The sequence below is a fragment of the Chinchilla lanigera genome, unplaced genomic scaffold (genome assembly GCF_000276665.1).
Source record: "Chinchilla lanigera isolate Chin_1 unplaced genomic scaffold, ChiLan1.0 scaffold00093, whole genome shotgun sequence".
NCBI lineage: Eukaryota > Metazoa > Chordata > Mammalia > Rodentia > Chinchillidae > Chinchilla > Chinchilla lanigera.
Window position 1 is genome coordinate 7,368,963 of NW_004955494.1, and position 26,543 is coordinate 7,395,505.

The window sequence follows — 26,543 nt, forward strand, 5'->3', positions numbered from 1 at the left end:
AAATCTGGAGGCCCAGGAACGTCAGGATCTGAGGGCATTTGAAGATGGTGTCCCGGCCCAAGAACAGTGGGAGAAGCTGCACTTCCATGGACATTTTGTTCTATTTGGATCTTCAACAGCTGGGCTGAAACCAACCCATACCAGTGTAGGAGAACTTACTCAGCCTACTGATTCGAATGCCAATCTCTTCTGGAAACACTGTCACAGATACACCGAAGAATGGCTTACCAGCTTTCTGGGCATCCCTTAACCCAGTCAAGTTGGCATAAAACTAATGTAATCTACAGGAGTGCTGAGTACTGAAATAGTTATCGCCCATAAGTGAGAGGGTACTGCTCTAGCTTGTCTCACATTTTAGAATTCCAGTTAAGAGCTCTGATTGGCCCAGCTTGAGTCAAATGCCCAGCTCTGGACCTGCCAGGGCGATAAATATGACACTCATGTTCAGGAAATATTCCCAATGAAGTGAAGAGGAACTGGGTGTAGACATTCACTGAGCTGGTAATGTGGTTTGGGACATATGAAATAAAGCCACAGGGGAACAAGGAGTGATTACAATATAGAGTGAATGTTTAATTTAAAAAATTATTATAGTAAAAGACATATTGCCCTTAACCCCCCTCAAAATACTCTCCCCCAGTACCGAGGATATAGCTCAGGGGCACAAGTGCCTGCTTGGCAGGCACAAGGCACCGAGTTCTATTCCCAGTACCAAAAAAACCCCACAAAAATATTCCCACTTGCTTGGAACATACTTATCCCATTGTTCTGGCCACTTTCTGAAGCAGTGCTGGAAGTCTGCTTTTGTGGCTGTCTTTACAAGGTATGATCACAAATATAGTGAATGCCAAATATAGTGAATCCAGTGCAAAGGCAGGCTTATACAAACATCACAGTGTGCACTCATGAACCTGATTCACCTGATCTGCCCCATCAAAATGACCAGGAAAGGTAAATGTTTCAAATAAACTCAGGACATCAAGGCAGCCATGAGAATGCAACTAAAGACACCCACCAAAGAGAACTTCTAGACTGCTTTAGAAAGTAGCAATAACAGTGGGATAAACGTTTTCAAAGCGGGCGGGTCGGAGGAGTATTTTGAGGAGGCTTAAAGGTAATACGTTATTTATTTATTTTTGGTACCAGGAATCGAACTTATGACCTCACACTTGCCAGGCAGGCGCTGTGCTGTTAAGCTATATCCTTGGCCCGGTAATACTTCTTTTGATATAATACTTTTTTTTAAAAAAAAAATTTAAACATTCACCCTATTTTTCAGTCATACCCCATAAATGCACCTGCTTTCTGACAGTATCGTTGAGATAATGAGGTCTATAATCAGTAGAATCATCTTTGGAGTTTTGAAACCATCATGTGCTCTTTATGCAATGTGGGCTGGTGTTAGCACACCGAGTAGAATGGCATCCTCTGACTCGAGAGACAGCCTGAGCGGAAGTCTAGAAACTGTGGCTTCCCCGCAAGGCCACAAACTCTCTCTTTACATTTCTTACCACAACTCTGCCTGACTCAACCCTCCGTGACCTTACACAGGCTTCCTTGTGTTACCATCTTAGCTCCCCTCTGTGGGTCCTATTTACTTCCTTCATGCCGAGCATGCTTGTCCAGGGTCTCCTTTCTTTAACATCTCTTTAGTTATTCAAGGACAGATCCAGATTTGTGGTGCCTCAAGCTTGTTAAGGTTTTGATGTCCCTTTAAGAAAAAGAACAGAAAATTACACCGCATTGTCATGGCTGCCTTGGTGTCCTGAATAGATTGGAAATATTTACCTTTCCTGGTCATTTTGACGGGGCCAGATCTGGTGAATCAGGCTCGTGAGCACACACTGAGTTGTTTGTATAAGCCTGCCTTTGCACTGGATGGCACAGAGGCATTCACTGTACTTTTGATCATACCTTGTAAAGACCGTCACAAAGGGAGACTTCCAAAATCATTTAAAAAGGAGAACAGGGCCAGGTGTGGTGGCGCATGCCTATAATCCCGGCACTCAGGAGGCAGGAGGGTCGTTGCAAGTTCAAGACCATTCTGGGCTACAAAGTGAGCTCAAGGCCAGCCTGAACTGCATAGCGAGACCCTGCCTCAAAAAGACTAAATAAATAAATAAATAAATAAAAATAAATAAAAAGGGAACATTTATTTATATAGAAAAGGTAGTCATTGCTAATCACAAATTGTAAAAACCCAATAAAGACCACAAATTCCAAAAAGTAGTACGTTTTTCTCATGTAGCTATCTGACAGTCATATTCTCCTATCCTTCCTCTTATACTCTTTAATCATCATTATTTTGTAGTGAGATGGAAACATAGTTCAGCTCTTCTTCCAGGGCGGGTTAGTCCAAACTGTTCATTATTGCTAGTTGGGGTGTGTTATGACTTCACACATAGACTATAGTAGTGCTATAGGTTTGTACCCTACAAATATAGGAGTTCTGACAAATTCTGTTGTACACGATCCTTATCAAAAGCTTTTAAAATGCATGGTGCACTTGAAAGTGTGTATGGGCTACATTAAGTAAAACTTTTTTGTGTGTGTGGTACTGGGGACTGAACCCAGGACTTTGTACTGTCAGGCAAGCTACTGAGTTACATCTCCAACCCTTTTTATTTTTATTTTGAGACAGAGTTTCAATAAGTTGCCTAGGTTAAAACTTGTAATCTTCTTGCCTCAGTCTCCCAAGCAGGTGGGATGATAGGCTTGTGCTACCATACTTGACAAAAGAATATTCTTGATAGGACATTCCATTTTGCCTAGACATCAGTGAGAACCAAATCTTTACCAACTGTGCATATCAACTTGTCCACAGATAGCTTCTGGCTCCATATATTTCAAATCTTCCTTTTCAACCACTGCCCATACATGCTGAGTGCCAGGTTCCAAAGGGTACACGACATCACGATGCCACCTGTGGTCCTGCACCTTTGTGTCGTAACATCAGATAAGCTGGCACAGCAGTAGGAGGAATATTTCTGGAAACCGTGATTACACAAAGACGGCTAACAATAAATTAACTATGCAAGGTCTTTCAGGGTCTCAAACCACATAAATAAATCTTAATATATTCTAAAAATAGGTATCCTGATTTAACTTCCCTTTTGCCAAATCCTAAAGGTGTTTATGGCCTTTTAAATGCCACCTGAGGCAAGGGTTAGACGTGGGATATTGGCAGTGGAAAGAGACCTGTACCCAGTGCTGGTTGAAACCTTTTGCCTTTATAAATTACACAAAGGCACCTTGCTGCCGGATGTGATGGTGCCTGTAATCCCAGCACTTGGGTGGCGGACACAGGAGGGTCACTGTGAACGTGAGGCCAGCTTAGTCTACCTGCCAAATTCAAGACCAGCCCGGAGGGCTGGGGATTTAGCTCAGTGGCACAGCACCTGCCTGGCAAGTGCGAGGTTATGAGTTCTATTCCCGGTACCGAAAAAAACCCCCCAAAAACAAAACAAAACAAAAAAGACCAGCCTGGAGCAGAGTGAGAACCTCTTCCAAAAAAACAAAACCGGAACCAGTCAACCAAACAAAAACAAAGGCACATTGCTAGCAAACACATTGCCGGGTTCTTGTCTATAATTTAGAGGGAATCATGCAAGAGAGGAGCCCCTCACTGTCAATCTGATTCCGATCTCACTTGTGCCAGGCCCGTGCTCAGCCCAGGGCTTGCCAAGGAAAACAGAAAACATTCCCCAAAATCTGCTTCTCCCTGTGCCTTGTGAAGAGAAAACAAGTTCCAGGATAAATCCGTGTCAAATTCATCAAAGCTTGACAAATGTAGACCAACAGGTTGGCCAATTGTTCCCAGGGCTCATGGAGAGCAGGCAGCCTCAAGGAAAATACTCTTTTCTAGAGTGATCTTTTATGCTTTCAGACCAAAGCACTTTTCAGAGTTGTTCCTTGCAACTCATTTCCAGGAGATATAAGGATATCTTCCCTCCTGTGGAGATAAGGATACTGGTGCCTCCATCTTTGGCAGGTTATTTCCTTTCTCCTCTTCCTTCTTTTTTCACCTTTTCTGTGAGCCAAGATTTCTCCCAAAACCCCCACCAAGGACTCAAAGTACAAAGTTCCCTGTGATTTGTCTCACAGGTTCCTCAAGTCCAAACCCTTCTGGCTCTCAGCATGGGGCCTGGAATGTAAGACCACAGAACCTTAAGCCACGGAAGCTTAGGCCACAGAAACCTTAGGCTGCAGAACATTAGGCCGTGGAACAGTAGGCCAGGGAGAGCCCTGGTGCCCAGATCTGGATACCAGGGATCTCCTACTCTGCCCAGCTCCTTGAGGAGTTACAAATACAAAACCCTGCAGTGTGGGAGCCCACTCCCCTAACTCCAAGATTAATTTTAATTATGGGAAAGTTTTGAGGTTTGAGAAACTGGACACCTGAGTTCTAGTCCTGGTTCTGTGCTGTGGGAACTTGGACAGGTCATTTATCTCCTCAAAGACCTGGGTGTTTCATCTGTAAAATGAAGGATTGAACTAGATAATGTATAACAGTTCCTTTCACCTCTGATACCGCAGACACTTAGGATGTTGACAGAGAAAATGAGTAACTGTCCTATTTTAGCTGGATAATGGGGCATGAAATAGTCCATGGGTCACCTTCTTGCAAGTTCTTTGGGAAAGCACAAACTACCAGGAAATCAGGTCCAGGGAACTTACACCCTCATTAAATGTGCAAATAAGGAGGGAAATAAAATTAAATGGAATACAACCATGATAATGTCTTTGGAGTAAGGAAGGAAAAAATTAAGGTAGAAATGAACTTCAGGGCTGGGGATATAGCTCAGGGGTGCAGTGCCCGCCTGGCAAGCCTGAGGCCCTGAGTTCAGTTCCCAGTACCAAAAAAGAAAATAGTAAAAACAAAAAAGACCAAAAAAAAAGAACTTGAGCTTGGTCCCACCCACAGAAATGGGTTTTCCCTCTCAGATCTAGCCACTGCCTGGAATGCATAGGTTGTAAAGTGTAGTTTATGAATCAAAGGCCAAGTAGATTTGGTTATCTGCTAGCCAGCATTTAATGATATGCTTTTTCAAAGATAAGAAATAAAAATGCTAGTGTTGCAATAAGATTTCAGAAGGTCTTAGTGGTTAAAACGGCACTAACTCATTTCCAGGAACTGACGAGAGGCAATGGCTGCTGCTGTGGTGTAAGAGCTGAGCGCCTTGCCTGGTGTGGGCCTGGCCGTTGTATCTTGGGCTGTGCAGACAGCTTCCTCCCTGGTATGACTTCAGGGGTGTTGGGTGGGTCCCTTAAAGGCCTTCCTTACTTGCTCCTTACTTCTGAAATTCATTGTTTCAAAATGAGGCATTAACTTCAAAGGCCGGTCATTAGAGGGAATAAAATAGGGACCATGTGTAATTCTAGATTTTAACTCTATCTCTGCAGTTATTCAGGATTTTTGCCTCGCAATTTCTTATTCTGGAGTGAGTGCAGGCAGTGTGTCTCCATTTCCATTATCCTTGGACCGTATCAAATGTGGAGAACATACTCCCGCCACAGGATGGTTCAGACAGCTCGTGCTTACTTACAGACAGTTTTGTCTGAGTCAGCCCTGGCCCGTGGGCCTTTTGAACACTTCTGCTTGCCCTGCTTCTGCCTGTCCTGGTCCTGTGGGAAGGCCTTGCCTGCCGCTAAAGATCTGCAGCCAGGTCTCCCAGGGCGCCCCTGGAGCTCTGACCTGAGCATCAGAGTGGCGACTGTCAGGAGTACAAGAGTGAGCTGGGAATCAGTCATCTTGGAGGAAGGAGAGGAGACTGGGGTGCCCTAAAGAGGGCAGCTAGCTGGATCTGGGCTAGGTAGTTCCGCCTGGAGAATGCGTTTGAAGGGCTCCCACACAAGTTAGCAAATCCTCCCTGACTGAGGTAGGGAGTTCAGTAAAAATGAACAAAGTCCTCGTTGCCCAGTAGTGGAGGACTTGAGGGTCTCGCTGTGCCCAGATTCCTCACTAAAGAAATTCCAGAAGAATGAGTGAACCTTTCCGTATGTTACCGAGCCTCTGCTCCCCTTCTGATATATTTCACAGCGAGGCCCCTGGATGTCCTCCTCTGCCCTCTCACTGGACTGGCCCTGAGAAGCGGGCATCAGGTGATGACCAGATGGAGCTGGATTCCAACAATACTCAAGCTCCGGGCACATCTGTCACCAAATGGTGACACCTTTCTGTTGCCCCCAAGTCTCTTCATGGGTCTCACCCCAAACCCCAGCAAGGGCTCACCCTCCCCAGCTTCCTGGGCACACAGGACCCATGGCCCAAGCTGGTGGACACTCCGTGCACCTTGTTCTCTCCACCCTGGTAACTTTTTCATTTATTTTCTCTGGGAGCCATAAGTTTCTGTGAGGAAAAACTTTTTCCAAAAAGCTTGAGAATTAAATTAGAAATTGTGTTGGCCCCAACATTTATTCTTCATGCCAACATAAAAGCATAGCACTATATGTGCAGTTGCGTACCCTCCCTTTTTAAAATTAATTCATTTATTTTGGGGTCTTGTTTGGAGACAGGCTATATGTAGCAGCTCAGGCTGTATCCCAGGCTGGCCTTGAACTCACAGCGATCCTCCTGCCTCTGAATGCCGGGATTACAGGCGTGCACTACCATGCCCAGCTTCCCTCCCCACTGTTATTTATTTTTTTAAAATTTAATCTAGATAGAGGTACTTTACAAATATTTAGATTAATAACATTTTATTACATCAAAGGAAGAGTACAGCAGTCTGGATAAATCCTTACAAAAACAGTAAGACCCGCTGTAATTAACTTTGGGAGTTAGGATACGACACTTAAACAAGCCGGAGTCTTTAGATTGTGATTGCTACCTTATATCCCAATGGGTGGTTTCTTTGTTTTGTTTTGTAAATATGTACACACACCAGCAGGCCATTGTTCCTGGGCAAATCCCTAGTGATGCAACAGTGTAAGCAAAGCGGATCACTGTAAGTTTTTAAAAGAATGTGTTGATCTCCTCCAGGGAATCTTATTTTTTAAAAAGTTAAAGACAAAAATAAAGGTAAATCCACACACCAAATAAATCCAGTTTTGGCTTTATTTAGCATTGACTATACAATACTCTGGAACTACATGTTTATAACCCAACATTTTACTTTAATGTCTACAAAAGGAGGTTTTGTTTATTTGTTTGTTTGTTTTTTCCAGTACCAGGAATTGAACTCACTACCTCGCACTTGCCAGGCAGGCGCTGTGCCACTGAGCTAAATCCCCAGCCCCTACAAAAGGTGTTTTAAGTGTGTACTTTATTTTATTTTTATTTTTTTAAGACAAGGTCTTTCTATGCAATTCAGGCTGGCTTTGAGCTCACTTTGTAGCCCAGGCTGGTCTCAAACTTGCAACAATCCCCCGTCTCAGCCTCCCGAGTCCTGGGATTACAGGCTTTAAGTGTGTATTTTAAACACAGCAGTTGAACTGAGTGTATTTGCTGAGACACGCTGGGAATTTCCTGTCTTACCCTTCAGATAGCTTCTCCATTCCCAGTCACTGAACCATACAATCAACAGAAATGAAGAACTTGGTAGAGCAAATGCTTGTTCTCTAAAATTGTTGCTCTGGCAACCACTAGTACAAAGTGTAACTTATTTGTCAGCACAAACACTGAAAAAACATTGAAACACTCCCTTTTATAAAACAATTTATGCTGACATGACATAAACTAGCCCCTCATACTAATATAAGGGATAACCTTGGATTATTTCACTATAGCGTTAAAATGCACAATTTAAAACCCCTTAACAGCAGACTTGGGGTTCTGGCTATCTGCTTCAGAATCTGACCATTCCAAGAAGAAAAAGGTATAAAAACTTAAAATGAACAATAATAAGCTCAGTCTTTTTTTTTCTTTTTTTGGGGGGGGATCTTTTTTGAGACAGGGTCTCACTATGCAGTTCAGGCTGGCCTTGAACTCACTTTGTAGCCCCAGCTGGTCTCAAACTCTCAAGGATCCTCCTGCCTCAGCCTCCCAAGTGCTGGGATTACAGGTGTGCGCCACCACGTCTGGCTATCTCTCCATTTCAACAAATACCTTCCTGTAATAGCACTTTTAAAAAACTAATCACTTAGCATTCCCTAGAAGAGATGTATTCTCATTTAACCATTTGCTATTAAAACACTTTAAATTGTTCCAAATTTTCATGACTATTGTTATGATGACCAATGTGATTCATGAATCTGAGTAATGTAAACATTTATGTATTTAAAGGCAGAAAAAAGACTAGAAGAAATGTTGAAGCTTATTTCTGGGTGGTATACATGATATATGAGCAATATCATCTGTGTGCTGATAAAGTTTGTCCAGTCACCAATAAAAAGAAGACAGGAACAAAAGGTTAATGTTTGTTTCTGAGTTATAGAATTGTGGTGATTTAAATTACTCTTAGCATTTTTCTGTGTTTGCAATTTACTTTTCTTCAAAGTATATGCATTATTTTATTTTATTTTATTTTATTTTGAGACAAGGTCTCACTATGCAGTTCAGGCTGGCCATGAGCTCACTTTGTATCCCAGGCTGGCCTTGAACTCACAACAGTCCTCTTGCCTCAGCCTCCCACGTGCTGGAATTACAGGCGTGTGCCACCACAACCGGCAATGCATTATTTTTTGTTTGTTTGTTTTTGTTTTTCTTCCGGTACTAGAAATCGAACTCACGACCTTGCGCTTGCCAGGCAGGCGCTTTGCTACTGAGCTAAATCCCCAGCCCCGACAATGCACTATTTTATACCTGGGAAAAAACTAACATTCACAGCAAGCATTCACAACATTATTGAGCCTAGTATCAGGACATGTTTTGTGAGCCACACCCTCGGAATCTGCCTGGGAGCAAAAGTCCAATATCTGCCCATTAGCATCTTGGAGGGGCTGGGAGTGTGTGCAGTCTTTATAACTTCATCTCCTTTTCTTCACCTGTTTCTTTGTGATGACCACAATGAAAGCCCATGAGACAGAACGGGCAGGCATCTCTGTGTTTGGAGCAGACCTGAAGGGAGGACAGCTCTGAATCCAAGGTCTTGGAGATCAGAGTTGCACTTAGGCCAGTGGGTGATGCGTTTAAAGAAGGTGGATCAACCACTTCCTTCCCTTCCAGAGGGCTTCCTTCTAGCGCAGGCAAACGCTCTCTCACCCTTCTCTCAGTAATACACATGCACTTCGGCATTACTGACTGCTGTGCCAAAGCGAGTGGTTACAATGTCATTTTCTTTCCCCGCCTTCACTCCCGCCACACACAAGCACACGTCCTTCCTCCACAGAGGTCGGGCCTCGGTGGCGCGTTGTAATGACGGTGATGCCGTTTGGAGCAGAGTTTTTTCCTGCCTAGCTTTTGCTTTCTCAGAGGTTAATATCTTTCTGTTTTTAATCTACTGAATTTTCTGTGCACTTATTTTAAATTCAGTTCTAAACACTCTATTGGTCTAAGTCTTTTCCTAGAAATTTCATTCCCATCAGGCATTTCATCAATATCATCTCCTTGATCAACTTTCTTGCAGAGCTCTCTGATTAGCGGAGTCTGAAATGCTTGCTCCATGTTCCGGGCACTCAGCTGGCATCCTGAGGTTCCCTACACCCACATGCTGGGAATTCACCTTATGTTATTTCTCTATTGGATCATTTATTTCCATGTCTTCCTCTCTTTTTTTGTGGAACACATAATCTAGGAGCTCTCTGAGTGAGACCATGTTGGATAAACTTTGCATGTATAAAACTACCTTGATTCTACTCTGACACTTGATAGCTTGGCTGGGTATAGAATATTACATTGGAAATAACTTCATTTTAGAATTTTTATTTTTATTTTTTTGATACTGGGAATCGAATTCAGGACCTTGCGCTTGCCAGGTAGGCACTTATGCCACTGAGCTGTATCTCTAGCCCCTAGAATTTTAAAAATATTATCATATTATCTTCTAGCTTCCCATGTGATTTTAAGAAGTCCAAAGCCTTATGTAACATCCCTTCTCCCAGCCCCTGGATGCTTTAAGGATCGCTTTATATCTCTACTGTTAAGAATTTTATTTGTTTACTTTCTTTCCTTATTTCTTTATATTTGGAGAAAAGGATCTTTCTATGTAATTTATGCTGGTTTTGAACTCACTATGTAGCACAGGCTGGCCTTGAACTCATCATAATCCTCTTGCCTCAGCCTCCTGAGTGTTGGGATTTCAGGAGTACACCACCATACCCAGCTCTAGTGTTGTGACATTCTGATTATGTCTCATGGACTGGGTATATTTTCATCCACTGCACTTTGTATTCAGTGTTCCCTTTCACTATGTACATACTTTTTCTCCAGCTACTTTGAGTTTCTTTCTGAAACCTCTATCATTTGAATGTTGGACTTCCTAGACTAATCTACTAATTTTCTTTTCTTTTCTTTCCTATTTACATGATTGTGTTTTTTGCTCTTGGGGCAGGGGAGAAATTACATCAATTTTATCATCTTTTTTTTTTTTGTCTTTTTGAGACAGGATCTCTCATTTTTTTTATTTTAAGAAATAAAAGAAGGAAAACATATTAACAAACAGAGATCCATTTACAAAATAGCATACGAACAATACAAACAAAAGAGAGTTACAGACAAAGTTGTTGGAAATTAACAATGGTTGTTGTATTACTTATTGATATCGTCAAAGTGGTTTCTCAAGAAAACAGAGACAGGGGCTGGGGATTTAGCTCAGCGGCAAAAGCGCCTGCCTGGCAAGCTCAAGGTTGTGAGTTCGGTTCCCGGTACCAGAGAAAAACCAAAAAAAAAAGAAAACAGAGATGTACATGATTGCTCAAACAAGTAATCATTAGCTGTTCCTTTCTGTAGAGGAATAGAAGACAGTAGAGACAGGGTCTCTCTATGTTGTTCAGACTGACCTTTAACTCACTATGTAGCCCAGGCTGGCCTCAAACTCGCAGCAGTCCTCCTGCCTCAGCCTCCTGAGTGCTGGGATTACAGATGTGTACCACCATGCCCAGCTATCATCTAACTCTTCTATTGAGTTTATTTCCACAGTAATTTAAGAGCTTCCTTTTTTGATGTTCTCAGCATATAGTAGTATTTTTCATGCATCCTCTTCCTGATTTGTGAATAGAAAATCTTCTGTTGTATCTTAGACATATGAGTGAGGGTGACTTTTAAAGTTACTTCTGCAAACAGACAGTGCTTGGTCCTCCTTCTTTAAACCCATCACCACCCATTGGCCTAAGTGCAACTCGGACCCCTGTCTGCTTGCAGAAGTCACTTTTATCTCTTTTCTTCTGGGTCTCTTGTTATTTGTATATCCTTGGTTGTCCATCATCCTTGTAGATTGGCCCATATTTAATCCTGAGGTTTTAAAAGGTTGACCAGAAGTTCTGAGCCTGAGTGCATCTTCACCTTCGTCCTCAGGTACAGTGTGATATAAGCGTGCCCCATGACCCAAGTGCAAGGGTCGTAGTTCTCCAAGACTGTTTAATCAGCTACCATTCTCCATCTGCTTTTCACCTGCCAAATTGTGTCGCCATTATTTCTTGCTCCATTTTCTTTATCCTTGGGATTTATGCTTCTAACATATATTTTATGTTTTCTTTTTTCTTTTGGAGACAGGGTCTCACTATGCAGTTCAGGCTGGCTTGAGCTCACTTTGTAGCCCAGGCTGGTCTTGAACTCACAACAATCCTCCTGCCTCAGCCTCCCAAGTGCTGGGATTACAGGCATGCACCACCACACCTGGCTAACATATATTTTAATGTCAAGTTAGTGGAGCTTCAGTAGGGGAAAGTGTGTAATCTGGCATTTTTATACAAAAATTAGTGTTTTTATTTTACAAGAAATTACATTTTAATGATATTAGAACTTTGTCTTTACCATATTTTAGTGTATTTTAAATTTTGATTAACATTTTTTCCACTCCAAATATTTTTATGATCTTATGGTAAAAATTACCCTTTTTCCTTAAAAGCCAGTTTTTCTGAGCATTGTTTGTGGAATAAGCCATTCATTTCTTATTGAGAATTATGACTTTACTCCTCTCATTCTAAGTTTTTATGTGTCTCAGAGTTATCTGTGAAGCTGACAGCTTTTCCATTAATCTCTTTGTTGTGTCTTCCACTAGGACTGAACTTTTAAAAAATTAACAGTAACATTGAGCATGTTTCCCCTTATTACCCGTTCCTTTAAAAACTTTTTCAAAATTATTCTAACTTTCTCACCCTTCTGGATTAATTTTCAAAGTATTTTATTAAGTAAAACAATCTCATAGGGATTTTGATAGTAATTTTCTTTTGAGGCAGTGTCTTACCTTATAGTGCAAGGTAAGTGATTTTGAACTCACTATGTAGCCCAGGCGGGTCATAAACTTGCAGCAGTCCTCTTGCCCCAGCCTCCCGACTGCTGGGATTACAGATGTGTGCTACCACACCCAGTTGATAGTAGTTATATTGAAATCATATATTAATGGGATAATTGGCGTCTTTATGGTATTGAATTTTTCTTTCAAGGAACATGGTGTCTGTCTCATTTATGCAATCGTTTGTTTTCTATTAGGATTTTGTAAAAAATTATAATCCTAATTTATTCTATAATGTGAGTGTATCCTGTATTTTGTATTCCATTCTGAGAGCAGCATAGGCTGTCTGTCTCCTCAGAGGAAGATTCCTTGTAGGTCAAGGTCTTAGATCTTCAGGAATTAGAAGGACTTTCATGCTGCCCTCATCTCTTGTTGGTACAACTTTCAAACTTGCTGTAGCACCCTGGACTGAGTCCTGAACATGGAGTGTCTATTAGTCTTTACCCTTGAACCTCATGACTGCTGCTATGAGCGGGCACTGGATTCCTCCATGATTCTTGTCCTCAAAGAGTCTCAAAAGGAGAATCAGATGTAGGGATAAATGGTACAGACAGTGTAGTGAGTATAATAATATTGTTACATTCTAAGTGATAATAGTAGCAAGAAAAACACGTAGTTGACGTTCCAAAGTCAGAAAAATCATGGCACTTGACAAAAACTATAGAAGTTACTGGGAGGGTGAGGAAGAGCCACTGAGAACAGAATGTGATCCTAGATAACACCTGCTGTGATTCTGGCAGGATGGCAAACAGAGTCAGATACAGCTCCGTTGACATCTCAGGACAAACATCCCTTCTGCATCCCTCTCACTCTAAACCAGGGCAGTCCTCTCCGTTACCTGCTTGCAAAGCACCGTGCAACTTTCCTTCACCACACTTACGAGGTGTCCAACTTTCCTTCCTATTGGAGAGTTTTATGGACGGGGATGCTGTGTGCCTTTGCCTATGCACCATGTCTGAAGGCACGGTGTGTCCCTCGCTGGCGTGGGGCAGGGTGATGTGCAGGATAGAGCCAGAAGCTTTCTCACTCACCAAGTCCATCAGCCATGCCTTCTTTCTTCAAATGAGTACAGGGATGCTTAGGGAGAAGGCTGAAGATGACTTCTCCATACTTCCCGAAGCTTAAGTGTCCGGTTTTTGGACCAAAATGACTACAAATACAGCAGAGACGTCCCCCGAATCATTAGCATAATCAGCAGCTTGTTACTGTAAATCCTGTTATCAATTGTCCTTATAACTAACACCAGTTTGGTCCTATGACTCAGACTTTCCGGCCAGGACTCTGCCACCTCCTGGCCTAACCCCGACTGGTGCCTCAGCGGCACTGGTTTTCTTATACAGAGAACGCCGCATTGTTCTACCCACCTGGAAGGGTTCTAAGGCAGGGGTATGAAAACATCGTGAAGCTTTCAAATACCATAGGAACTTAGCATCATCCCCATGGACACGGTCCTGCAGCTTGGCCAGTTCCTCCGAAACTAATCCTCAGACTTCCAAGACACATTTCTGAGACTGCAGGTTTTGACACTTTACCTCTTTTTAGAGGACAAGCAAGTTGTTGTGATAAAGGAAAAATGATGTTTTCGCTTCTTCAGACTTGCGCGTGAAGATTGGGTGGTAAAGGGTAGCGGGGCAGCATGGTGGCCAGGGAGTCAGTCTGTTCTTCCAGGGGAAGTTGTAAAGGTGACCACGGAGCTTTGTACCCGGATCTCTGTCCATCTAAGCTCAAACTTGCCCTTCCTGTGATGGTTGCATGAGGCTAGGTGCAAATGAGATTGGGTGGGGAGTGGAAGGAACGAATGGAAGGTGAACTTGGATGGTCCTAGTGCAATGTGGTAGGTCCTTTCTATACCGTAACATACTGATGAGCCCCATTAAATCCTATTTGGAACAAGGTGACATAAGTAAATAGCTAAAATTAACCCATAGCATATCAGGAGTTGTGGGACATTGTTAGATCACTTCTCCCAAATCAGATCTACCAAAAGCAAAATGAAGAGTGAGGGAGAGAGAGCGTTGAAATAGACCCCATGATCTAGAAAGATAAGATTCTACTACAAAGTACTAGAAAGATAAGTACTAGAAAAGTACTAGAAAGTACTAGAAAAGATAAGTACTAGAAAGTACGAGAAAGATAAGTTTCAAAAATTACTCATGGATTGAAATAAAAGCAACACATTCCAATTAATACAGGTTGTGATTCCACACGTGCATCAGGTATTTACCCTTAAACATCCCCATCAGCCCTGAGAGCACATAGATGCTATTTTAAGAACCAGAGGAAAAGAAATAATCATAACTAAGGGGCAAAGCTGAAGCTGTGAAGCACCAAGAAGCCGAGCGGGTGCCGCAGACCAGAGCTATAGATGCAAGAAGGAAGCCTCACACCAGCCCAACCCTGTGGATTCCACGAATACAGAAGAAAACAGCAGAGATGGAAAACAATCATAGTGAACCCACCTGCAAGAGATGGGACTGCCCGGGAACAGTGAAACAAGTGCACGCTATAGTGTCTCTACTGAGAGGGAACACTAAAGAAAGTGTCCCGCGTGAACCCCTTTTTCAGGAAGCGGTCCTGCTCCAGGGAAAGATGCCTGCTAGGTACTGAGCTCTTCTGCACCCCAGTCTCTGGGATAAGCACTAAGACAGCTGCTCTTGCAGAGAGCACTGTTATCTTTATTTTACTGAAAAGGACACAAAGGCTACTACAAGTTGAGTGACATGCTGAAGTCACACAGGTGACAAGAGCTAGAGCTCTTAAACTTGCTTTTGGCCTTGTGCTTTTAGGTGATATCCTAGGACAGTGACAAGCCTGGAGGATGAGTGAGGAGACCCAAGTGGAGGCATGTCCTGATTCTGCTGCAGGTCCACGCTGTGACTTGGGCCCCACCTCCCTTGTCTGTGAACTGTTAAGCCCAGCCTACCTGACTTTCCAAGCACTCTTCTAGGCCTGCAGTGCTGTGAGTTTTTCTCACCAACACCCTAAGGTTTACAAGGGACATTGAGTCAGAAGGCACACGCAGAATAAAAGTGGGTTATATTCCTGGGCAAAGTTTTAAAAGAGTGAGTTGCCATTTTGGTAGCAGATGAAATGTACTGTGGAAAAAAAAGGACACAGATACAATCAGGGCTCCAGACACAACTGAGGCAAGTGCTACATAGAACAGTGAAGATCTAATAATGAAGCTGAGCACACATATCCCAAATATGTAGCAGGAAGGCTCGTGGAAGAAGTGGCCCAAGTGCACAAAATATAGAGCTGTGGGTCTATTGAGGGAATCGGAGTTAAAATCTATGTCCAGACTTTGCAAAGATAACTATTGTTATGGTTTGAGGCTTATTTTGCAAGGGAGAACAATATAATACAGGACACATAGTTTATATGATCATTTATAATAGTCACTCAAAAAATCATATACAAGAGAATGCAGAAATCTGTCCACACACCAAGACCAAGGAAACTAGCCGAAGGCCTGGATCCCATGGAAATGTCCTGCATGAGTCCAGCAGAAGACCTAGAGCTCATAACAGTGCATCCCATGAATCTACCTGGAGGCCCAGAGCCCAGAACAATATCTCATGCAGGCCTGTTTCACAGATCTGTGCTGCAAAGGCCCAAAGTGGAATCTAGAAAGTCTGTGCCAGTGGGTTGAAGGATCTGTGCTAGCAGGCTGAAGGATCTGCACTGGAGCCAGGAAGCAATGCTCAGAAGAACCAGAGATCCCCTGAAAGATACCACAGCCATCCTCAGCAACAAGGAGGTCCCGAGCTCCTCTGGTGATCAAGATGGCTGAGTTCCTATCAGGAAAGCCAACACAGCGAGCTTCTCCAGGAGACTGGCAGTGTACCATCTCCCCCTCTGGAGCCAGAAGGCGATACTCAAAGTGAGGACCAGAGCTCCCCCAAAGTGAACCAAAGCCATTCTCAGTGCCAGTGAGGTCCCAAGCTCCTCAGAGGATGAAAACAGCCAAGTTCATCAGGCAAGCCAGCATGATGAGCTCTTCCAAAACAATCACCTCCTTATAGCTTCCACCAGCTCCCACCAGCTTCTCTCAGCTCCCAACAGCCTCTTTCTCTCATTCTACCTCTTACGCTGCTGACAACAGTCCTCTGGTGGGCCTCTCACACCCAGCACTACACTTACTCAGTTCAGCTGGGAGTTATAAATTGACCACCAGTTATCAGTTCACTACAACTATCAAGCAAAAAAGGTATCGATAAGAAGCTAAGGGGAAGAAGTAGGCATTCCTAACAAAACAGGTGAAGAGGGGGAAAGAAATGATGAAAAATGAAATCAGAAGGTCTGAGTATAGCAACAAAGGAAGAATTTATTATTTTGTGAGCTTAATGATTAGAATGATATTATGTAGAAGCAAATAAATAGAAAAAATCTATCTTGCTCTTGAACACAAAGGATATTTAGCAATTACAAGAAGGCAGGAAGCTCATATACATTTTCTCAACTACATAGAATAATAACATGAATACACTTAGAAAGGTGGCCAGTTCCTGAAGATTTCAAAATATTCCCTTAAATAATTTCTGGGCTAGGGATGAATTGTTGCTTGCAATAATAGAAAATATCTTTAAAACCCCAACTAAAACTCACCGTCTAAGAATTATTATAAATCATGGCAGTATCAAAATCCTGTGTCATGGAGAGTTTATAACTAAGAAAAATGACGTAAAATCACATGACTGAATGCACATCTTTCATGGCTTAATGAAATCCAAATTAACATTTAAGGTTTCATTTCATACCTATGAAACTAGGAAAAAAAAACCCAAAAGGATAAAAATGAAAAACAACATTGGCAGGTTTTTAGTGGCAGCAGGCTCTCTGCTAGAGGGATGAAAATGAGATTGAATGAATTCCTGCCCTCCTGGAGTCCAGTAATAAAGAAATGGCAAAGACAGCAGGGGCTATTCAAGGTGGATTGTTTGTGAGCACAATCATAAAGCGTTTAAAGCAGTCACCGAGGGTTCACTTGTGACGACAAGGGCCGTGTTCCTCCAGAGAAATGTCAACTAGAACACAATGTAGGCCATCCTTATTCCCAAGAGTTGTGTTTCAAGAACCCAGTAGAAGCCAGGCGTGGTGGCGCACGCCTGTAATCCCAGCACTTGGGAGGCTGAGGCAGGAGGACCGTTGCGAGTTTGAGACCAGCCTGGGCTACAAAGTGAGCTCAAGTCCAGCCTGAACTACATAGCGAGACCTTGTCTCAAAAAGACAAAAAAAAAAAAAAAAACCCAAAAAACAAAAAACCAATAGATGCCTGAAACTGCATATAATACCAAGCCATACATATATAGTTTAATTTATAAATTAAGCGCAGTACAAAGTTAACAATAGCTAGTAATAAAATAGAACAATTATAATATACTGTAATAAAATTATGTGAACATGATCTCTTGAGTCAAGACAAATGTGAGATGTGATAAAATATATGGTGAATGTTTACATTAAAAATTTTATTAGTGTAAGCAACACATTGTTAATTCCTCTCTAAATGCTCCTCCTTGCTTTCAACACACACCCATCATTCCTGACACTTTCTGAGCTGTTTTGGAAGTCCTCTTTCATGGTGTCCTTATGAGATGTGGTGGGCCAGGGATATAGCTCAGCGGCACAGTGCCTGCCTGGTTGCTGAACTCACAAAGTTGTGAGTTCGATTCCCGGTACCAAAAAAAAAAAAAAAGATGTGGTAAAAAAATTATATACATAATGAAAGCTGCTGCTGAATGCCATCCAATGGAAAGGCAGACATGGCAGTGTCTCTTCAGCTACCTTGGTCACTGGACCTGGCACCATGCGACTTCTGCCTCTTCCCCAAAGTCAAAATGACCATGAAAAAAAAATGACCATGAAAGGGAATTATTTTGAATCAATTCAGGAAACTGAAGCAGCTATGGCGGTGCCACTAAAGACACGAAAGAGGAAAGAGTATTGGGGGGGCAGTTAATGGTAACGGGTCTGCTATAAATTAAAATAAATGTAAGCATCCACTGTACTTTTCAATCACATCTTGTATTAATATTTCAGACTGTGAGTGACTGCAGGAAACAGAAACCAGGGAAAGGGGAAACACAGATGGGGAGGTCACTGTACCCATGGGAGTTTGCCCTTCCCGTTGTAGCGCCAATACCTGGCGCTGGACGTGCACCACGCAGCAGGTCCTCACTCAGCATCTGATGGATGACTCCGGTGTGCTTAGGGAATTGCAGCAGAAAAGTAAAACACGAGTCTACGCTGCACAATTAGAACTAGCGCCCAGACTTAGATGTTCACTTCAAAGTCTCAAAAGGGATTTTGCAATGGTAGAAGAACACATTCCCCTGCTCTGCACAGGTGCTTAGATTCATAATTTTATTTATTTATTTATTTATTTATTTATTTATTTATATTTCTTTTTGAGACAGGGTCTCTCTATGCAGTTCAGGCTGGACTTGTGCTCACTTTGTAGCCCAGGCTGGCCTCAAACTCTCAACCATCCTCCTGCCTCAGCCTCCCGAGTGCTAGGATTACAGGTGTGCACCACCACGCCCCGCTGTTCGTAATCTTAAAATGCAGAATTTCATATATATATACCACTACCTGTGTGTTCCAACCCTGTTTATTTTGGAGCCTGTGGGTCTCAATTCGTGAATCTTGATATTGGCCACACGCACACTGAACTTGCCTGAGGACTGACGTGCACTCGCTTGCCTGCGGCAGAGCTCAGGTGCCAGTCATTCGTCCAGCGTTCAGCCACGGCACGGAGCCCACTGGAGCAGCATGAAACCCGTTCAGTCATTCTCAAGAACAATCCTTCATGTTGTCTCCAGAGAGCCCTGATTCAAAACTTTCGTATTATTTCTAAAAAGTGCCTTGGGTTGGGGCCTGTGGCTGAGTGATACATGCGCAAGGCTCTGGGTTTGAGCCTCAGCCCTGGGAAAATATTTACATGAAGTTGGTGGGCTGCAGTGACAAATGCAGTCAAAAGTCTGGTGTCCTTATGCCCTCACGCCCACAATATCCATAGCAGATAGATTAAGTACACTTTCATGGCCTCTGACCCTCTAGGGCAACAAGGATTGTGGGAGGCTGACTTCCATTTGGGTCACCCCCATGGACATGTTAGCCAGGTGGGCATTGCTAGAAGTTCCTGCAGAAGCCAGAAGGAAAAGCCCACCAGATCCTGGGCAGGGGGTGCACCCAGAGCATGGCCTTCCAACTTGTTCCATTGCTGCTATAAGAAGGATCCTGAGGGCAGAGGTCTGGAGTTGCCATTGGTGTCTGGGGACACAAAGGAATCCGGTTACCTTGATTTTAGGCTGTGCAGCTCTGGATGGTGGAGGATAAGTTGTTGGGGAATAAGAAGGGGAACTGTGCATGTGTGAGCTGTGCTGAGATCTGGAATCTGGGACGGAGTTTCTGGAACCAGGGTGAAAAATGGTACCCCGCTAGGAATATTCACTGAGCTCAGTGCTCGCTCCACAACGTGCCCAAGCACTTAACTCCCTCTGGTTTTATAGCTCCAGGACTGGCGATGAGATTGGTTGTTTTTTCCCCTGCCTGCCTCTCCTTCCTGTCCAAAGATTGACAGTTCATGGGATGACTGGGGCTTGCAGGGGATCCCTACAGCTGTGAAGAACAGGGTCCATGTGTTGCCTGCATGCTTTGCTAGGACTTGGGTTCAAAAGGCTGATTGGGACCATCAATAGGCCGGTGTGGGAGGGTCTCAGAGTAATCACATCTTTTTCCTCCTGCAGGCTCCCCATTCTCCAGGGAGGCACGTTTGGTTTCGTGGCACCCTCTTTGGCCATGCTCTCCCTTCCAGCCTGGAAATGCCCAGAGTGGACACTCAATGCCAGCCAGGTGGACACCAGCTCTCCTGAATTCACCGAGGAGTGGCAGAAGAGGATCCGAGAGGTAACAGGACCAGGGAGGAAGTGGGAGGGTTGTGGGGGTGAGACAGGGGCTCCTGAGTCTGTCCATGTGTTCAACATTCAATATCCAGTCGCTGCCAAGAAAGACCCTGGGCTTTAAGGTGCTCTTGGAGATAAGACAGACACGAATCCTCCCTCGGGGAGCTACAGTCTGGTGTGTGTGTGGTTGGTGGGGCAGTATGGGAAGGACAGAGACATATTCCAAAAAGAAAACAGAAGAGGGGAATTTCAGGAACTCATAAGTATAATGAAGAAAAGGAAACAGGGGGATGGGAGGGGCTGGGGCTGCTGGGGAGGAGAGGGAAGATGAGTGTCCTCGGGCACATCCATCACTCAAGGGGGAAGAGTGTAAGTGACAGAGACTTTGATTTAATACACTTCCTGTTGATTTTTGTGCACGTAACGTACAGACCTTTAAAGCAAGGGGCGGCAAAGTATGATTCTTGGGTCAAATCCTATATGTGCTCTGTTCTGTGCTTTGGTTTGGTCTGGTTTTTGTTTTCTTTATTTTACTGCGCAGGAGCAAAAAATGCTGTTTATATTTTTAAAAGTTTTTTTGGCCCATAAAAATCTAAAATAGCTACGCTTTGGCCTTTGCCAGAAAGTTTGATAATTCCTGGTTTAAAACACAGAGCTCAGGATAGAGCTCCCCTTGCAGTCTGTTATCGTCTCCACCCTCTAGGCAGTCATGAACCCAGTTTTATCTGTGGTATATTAGCTCCCTCTGTTGGTGAAATATTATTCACCTTCACTATGAACAAAAAGACCTTTAAGTTTGAACTTCACTACCTATAATTGATTCACTGATTGGTTTAATTCACTGAGTCAACCTATTGGGGTGGATTCCTCAAGATACACTGAACTATATTTATCTGTACACGTCTCAAGGCTGGAAATACTGATTGTCACCAGACCAACTGTATATCACAATCCCAGCCACAGAGGAGGGCAATAGGAACGCAGCACCAGCAGGAGTGCTAGGATTCATGGAGCTCAAGGAGCAATAGAGAGGGAGAAGTGAGCAGTGATTCTATTTTGGAGAACTGGTGGTTTTAGAAGCAGCAGAAAACTGTAAAGAGATGGTGAGTTCAGTTTCCAATACCTTAGACCAATCTAAGCTTCACTTTCTGGCATCACAGTAATTTAAACTGCACAGACCCCATTCACATTACCAACATTAAAAAACGACAGATGAACTATATTTTCCAGTGCATACTTGAGTGTAAAGCCAGGGAGAGATACCACTTTTTAGAATCAAAGATGGAAATGATAGCCAGAATCATGGAGTTTATAATAGCAGGATGATGAATCAGACCCCAATATAGAACCAGTGGCTAGAAGCCTGGGTTTTCACGATTCACTGGTAGCCTGAAAGGGCATTCCCTTTAGGGAATGGAAGGCTGTAATAACTCTACCCACCAGCAGAGGGAATGAGCAAGGACGCTTTTTATTCTGCGCAGGGTCTGTGGGAAGTGTCAGAACATAGATTTGCATGAGAACCAGAAACTCCAGCACATGGTGGTGTGGGGGAAAGCTTTCAAGCTCAGAAAGAAAAACTCGTTCTGTCAAATAAGTACCTGGGGTTCTCAGCAAGAGAAAATGTAAAATCTCTCCTTTAGGATACTTTTGCATTCTAGGGTACACAAGATTTCCACAGGAAGTCGGGTGTGGTGGTGTATGCCTGTAATCCCAGCACTCAGGAGGCTGAGGCAGGAGGATCGTTGTGAATTCAAGGCCAGCCTGGGCTACAAAGTGAGTTCAAGGCCAACCTGAACTACATAGGGAGACCCTGTCTCAAAAAGACCAAGAAAAAGAAAAAAATAAAAGATTTCCACAGGAATAAACAATTCCCCTGAAAATGGCCCCACTGATGTAAATATCATAACATATTATGAAAGATACTCAGCAGAAACAAGATAAAATTGAATATTTTGAAAGAGGCTGTTCAATCAGTATTTTTAAATTAATTTAAGAGAATCAACAAACAATAAAAACCATAGTACAAAGGCTGGGGATTTAGCTCAGCGGCACAGTGCCTACCTGGCAAGCGTGAGGTCGTGAGTTTGATTCCCGGTACCGGAAAAAAACATAGTATAGAAGAAGATTAAATGAGTAAGAATAGGGAAATTTTAAAATAAAGCCAAACAGAACTTTAGTCATACAAATACATAATCAAATCATTGCAATTTTGAAATGCATATAATCATTAAACAGCATTAGATGTAGTAAAAGACAAATTAACAAATGGATTAAAAGATGATCTAAGGAAATAATCCAGAATACAGCACAGAGGGGTAAACAGTTGGGAAATATGAAATAGAGAATAAGAAATGTAGAAATAGAAGTCCAAGTTATATCTAATAGGAATTCCAAAGCTTGACAATAAAGAAATGGCAAAAGTGACAGCAGCAGAAGAGATGCAGTGGAAGATACTTTAGGACAGATGAGAGATGTGAATGCTACTCTCGCCAGTCTCAAATGGAGTAAATAAAATAAGTCCAATACTAGACACACTGATATAAAATGATATTTGTAATATCAAATACAAAGAGAATGTCAGGCATGGTGGTGCACACCTGTAATCCCAGCATTGGGGAGGCTGAGGCAGGAGGATCATTGTGAGTTCAAGACCAGCCTGGGCTACAAAGTGAGCTCAAGGCCAGCCTGAACTGCATAGTGAGACTCTGTCTCAAAAAGACTAAACAAAACAAAAAGAAGTACAAAGACAAAATGTTAGAGACAACATGAAAAAAACTGCATGCAAAAGAATAGCAAGTGATCATTCGGCAGCCTTCTCACCAGCAACATCAGAGACAGGAAAAAAATGGAGCACTTTAATTCCACATCATGCCGGGTGTTGTGGTGCATGCCCATAATCCCAGTACTAGGGAGGCTGAGGCAGGAGGATCCTTGTGCATTTGAGACCAGCCTGGGCTACAAAGTGAGCCCAAAGACCAGCCTGAACTGCATAGCAAGACCATGCCTCAAAAAGATTAAAAAAAAAAATCTATATCAGGCAAGACTGACTGCAAATTAAAGACATTTTCAATTAAATAAAGATGAAGAGAGCTTATTCACCCCAGACCTTTACTGAAATGACTACTCAAAGATATCCCTCAAGCAAAAGAAAATTATATCTTGAGTCAAGGAGTGGTAGAAAAATAGAGGAAAAAATATTTGGTAATAAGAAGTATTATTAGTTAACTCAGGATGCCATAACAAAACCCCAGAGACTGGGTGGGTTAAATAACAGAAGTGGATTTTCTTACAGTTCTGGAGGCAGGAAGTTGGATAGTGTGGTGCCAGCATGGTTGGGTTCTGGGTAGGCCCCTCTTCTTGGGTTGTAGACTGCTATTTTCTAGCTATGTCTGCACAGTCTTTCCTTGGCACATGATGTGGGGAGGGGAAAAATAGTCCTTTTATTAAAACAAGGGTGCTAATGATATCATGGAGCCCCCTCTACTGACCTCATCTAAATCTAATTACTGTTCAAGCCCCCATTTCCAAATACCATGGGAGGGGGCATAATTCAGTCCTCAGCAGTAGGTAAATCTGAGTACTGATTACAGGAAAATATAATAAAATTCATATTATTATAAGTAGGAATTCATACAATAAAATTTATACTTATGAGAGTATGAATTTTAAGAAATATACAAAAAATAAATATCTTGCAAAAATAATACAGACAGCCTAAGATGGTGATGGGAATTGAAGTTTTCTATAGTCATTATACTATTTTGGAGGATGTTAGAAAATTTAGTTAGCTGAAAACTTTGTTATATGAAGTGTTCACATTAAAAAGTTAAGAATAACTGCTAAAAAAAACAAAGGTGTAACATCTACACAGTTAGAGCTAGAAAGGGGAAGTAAAGTCAAGTCATGCAATCTGGAAGATCAGGGTTGGCAAACTACAGTCTGGGAGCCATTGCCTGGGTTTTTTTTTTGTTTTTTTTTGGTTTTGTTTTTATCTTTTTGAGACAGGGTCTCACTATGCAGTTCAGGCTGACCTTGAGCTCACTTTGTAGCCCAGGCTTGACTCGAACTCACAACGATCCTCCTGCCTCAGCCTCCTGAGTGCTGGGATTACAGGCATGCGCCACCATGCCCGGCCACCATTGCCTGTTTTTGAATAGCTATGACTAAGAAGAGTTTTACATTTTAAATAATAATTTTTGTTTTGTTTTGTTTTGCTTTCGGTACTGGGAATCAAACCAGGACCTTGCTCTTGCCAGGCAGGCGCTGTGCCACTGAGCTAAATCCCCAGCCCTTAAATGGTAATTTTAAAACATCCCAAAGAATAATATATACTGACATGCAAAAATTGTATGAAATTCAAATGCCAGTGACTATAAATAAAGTTTTATTGGAATACAGCTATGCTCATTTGTTCTCATCCTGTCTGGAAAAGTTGCAACGCAGCCTGTGTGCTCACAGAGCCTAAAACGTCCGCCAGCTGGTCATTTATAGAAAGAGTTTGCTCGCCCCTGCAGCAGAAAGTGAGCAAACAGAAACCCATGACAGCAAGATGTTCAGCGCATCACTGAATCATGCTAGTGTGCAAGCCATTGCCGTGTGATCAGTGGGTAATTCTGAAGCTGTTTCCTGAAAAGCTTCACATTAAATGAAGCTGTCCTACAGGCAGTGGGAAACACGGCTGGAGAGAGGAAGATGGTGCCGTTCCTCCCACTTCCTCTGGGTTCCAGCTCTGCCTCTGCTCTGCTTGCGAGGCACCATCTAGGGGTGGCTCGGTCTGGCCATGAGCAGCAGCGGCTGGGGCCGCCATGGTGGCCAGGGCTGGGCTGAACCTGCTCCTTCCCTTCAGCTGCAGGGCTCCATCATGGTGGCTTCCTGCGTGCAGATGCTGGTGGGCTTGTCAGGCCTCATTGGCTTTCTCATACGCTTCATCGGGCCCTTGACCATCGCTCCGACCATCGCGCTGGTGGCCCTGCCTCTCTTCAACTCCGCAGGCAACGATGCCGGAACCCACTGGGGGATCTCCGCCCTGTAAGTACTCTGTGGGGAGGGCAGCCCATCTACATTTTCATTTTCTGTGGAATATCACCTAGCAGGATCTGGTGATACAGTAGGAATCTGTAGTAGATACAGTAGGATACTATATCTGGTGATATAGTAAGAATAGTAGGATCTGGGATATTGGCAAACTCTTGTTTACAAATACTTTAGTGAACATTATCATACTTTGTGTGCGTGTGTGTGTGTGTGTATTGGGGATTGAAACCAGGGCCTTCACACTGAGCCACACCCCCAGCCCTTTTATGTCTATTTTTTTGTTTTGTTTTGAGAAACCATGTCACTTAAATTGCTAATTTGCTTTGGCTAGTCTCAGACTTATGCTTTTCCTGTCTCAGCATCCCAGAAGGTTGGCCTTCCAGGCTATCAAACCTTTTAAGAACCAGAGTTGCTACTTATCATTCATTCATACTGTTATTTACTTTAACTTATTAATAACCACAGATCATGACTTAATCACCAGCAGTATATAAGAATGCACTGTTTACAAAAAGTTGATCCTATGGGTCTCTTGCCAACTAGGTTTGCATGGAGTGGGGAAGGGTGTAAAGGCGGGCTGTCTCAAACACGGTACAGTCGGAGATGTAGGGGGCTCAGATAGGAGTCCCTGTGCAATCTGGGACAGCCACACGTCATACAGAGTCATAGGGTGCAGAGGAGGTGAAGACAGCCAGCTGGGAGGGTCAAGAGGCTTCATGCAGCCTCCTCACTTGAAGGAGCTTTGAAGGCACTCCGGGGCGACGCTGTCCCTCACTCTGCCCTCTGTGGTCTCAGGGGAGGTGTGAGCACCATCAGCCTTGTGTGCCCTCTGCTCAGGATGCGCTGGGCTCGCAGATGGGGTATGGTGGTTCCTTCCTGTTTCAGGACTATCTTCCTCATCGTGCTGTTTTCTCAGTACCTGAAGAAGGTCGCGGTGCCGGTGCCTGTTTACAGAGGAAGGAAGAAACGTCGCACCGCCAAGTTCTACGTGTTTCAGGTCTTCCCTGTGAGTAGCGCCCCTCGCCCCTTACACTCTGAGTGGATCCCCGGACAGAACACCTTCTGCACGCCCCGAGGGTCCCCAAGCCTCTGCTTCCCAGTGTGCGGCAGGGGCTCCTCCTAGGGCAGGGCGCAGCCCGCTGGAGTATGGTATGCGCCCTAGCAGTTGCCGGCCTGCTGCCCCGCCCCGCCCAGGTCTGCCCCGCCCAGGTCTGCCCCGCCCAGGTCTGCCCCGCCCAGGTCTGCCCCGCCCAGGTCTGCCCCGCCCAGG

General features: G+C 43.5%; 1 protein-coding gene across 7 annotated transcripts in view; it reads left to right on the forward strand.

Annotated features, from left to right (window-relative positions):
• Positions 1 to 26,543, forward strand: part of LOC102012661 (solute carrier family 23 member 1-like) — a 48,320-nt gene that overhangs the window by 11,884 nt on the left and 9,893 nt on the right. For all 7 annotated transcript variants that reach the window (XM_005405486.2, XM_013504942.1, XM_005405484.2 and 4 more), the window contains 3 exons: positions 20,084 to 20,243; positions 25,086 to 25,267; positions 26,159 to 26,279. In XM_005405486.2, the coding sequence (XP_005405543.1) occupies positions 20,136 to 20,243; positions 25,086 to 25,267; positions 26,159 to 26,279 (411 nt within the window). In that variant the 5' untranslated portion in view covers positions 20,084 to 20,135. The remainder of the gene's footprint in view (positions 1 to 20,083; positions 20,244 to 25,085; positions 25,268 to 26,158; positions 26,280 to 26,543) is intronic.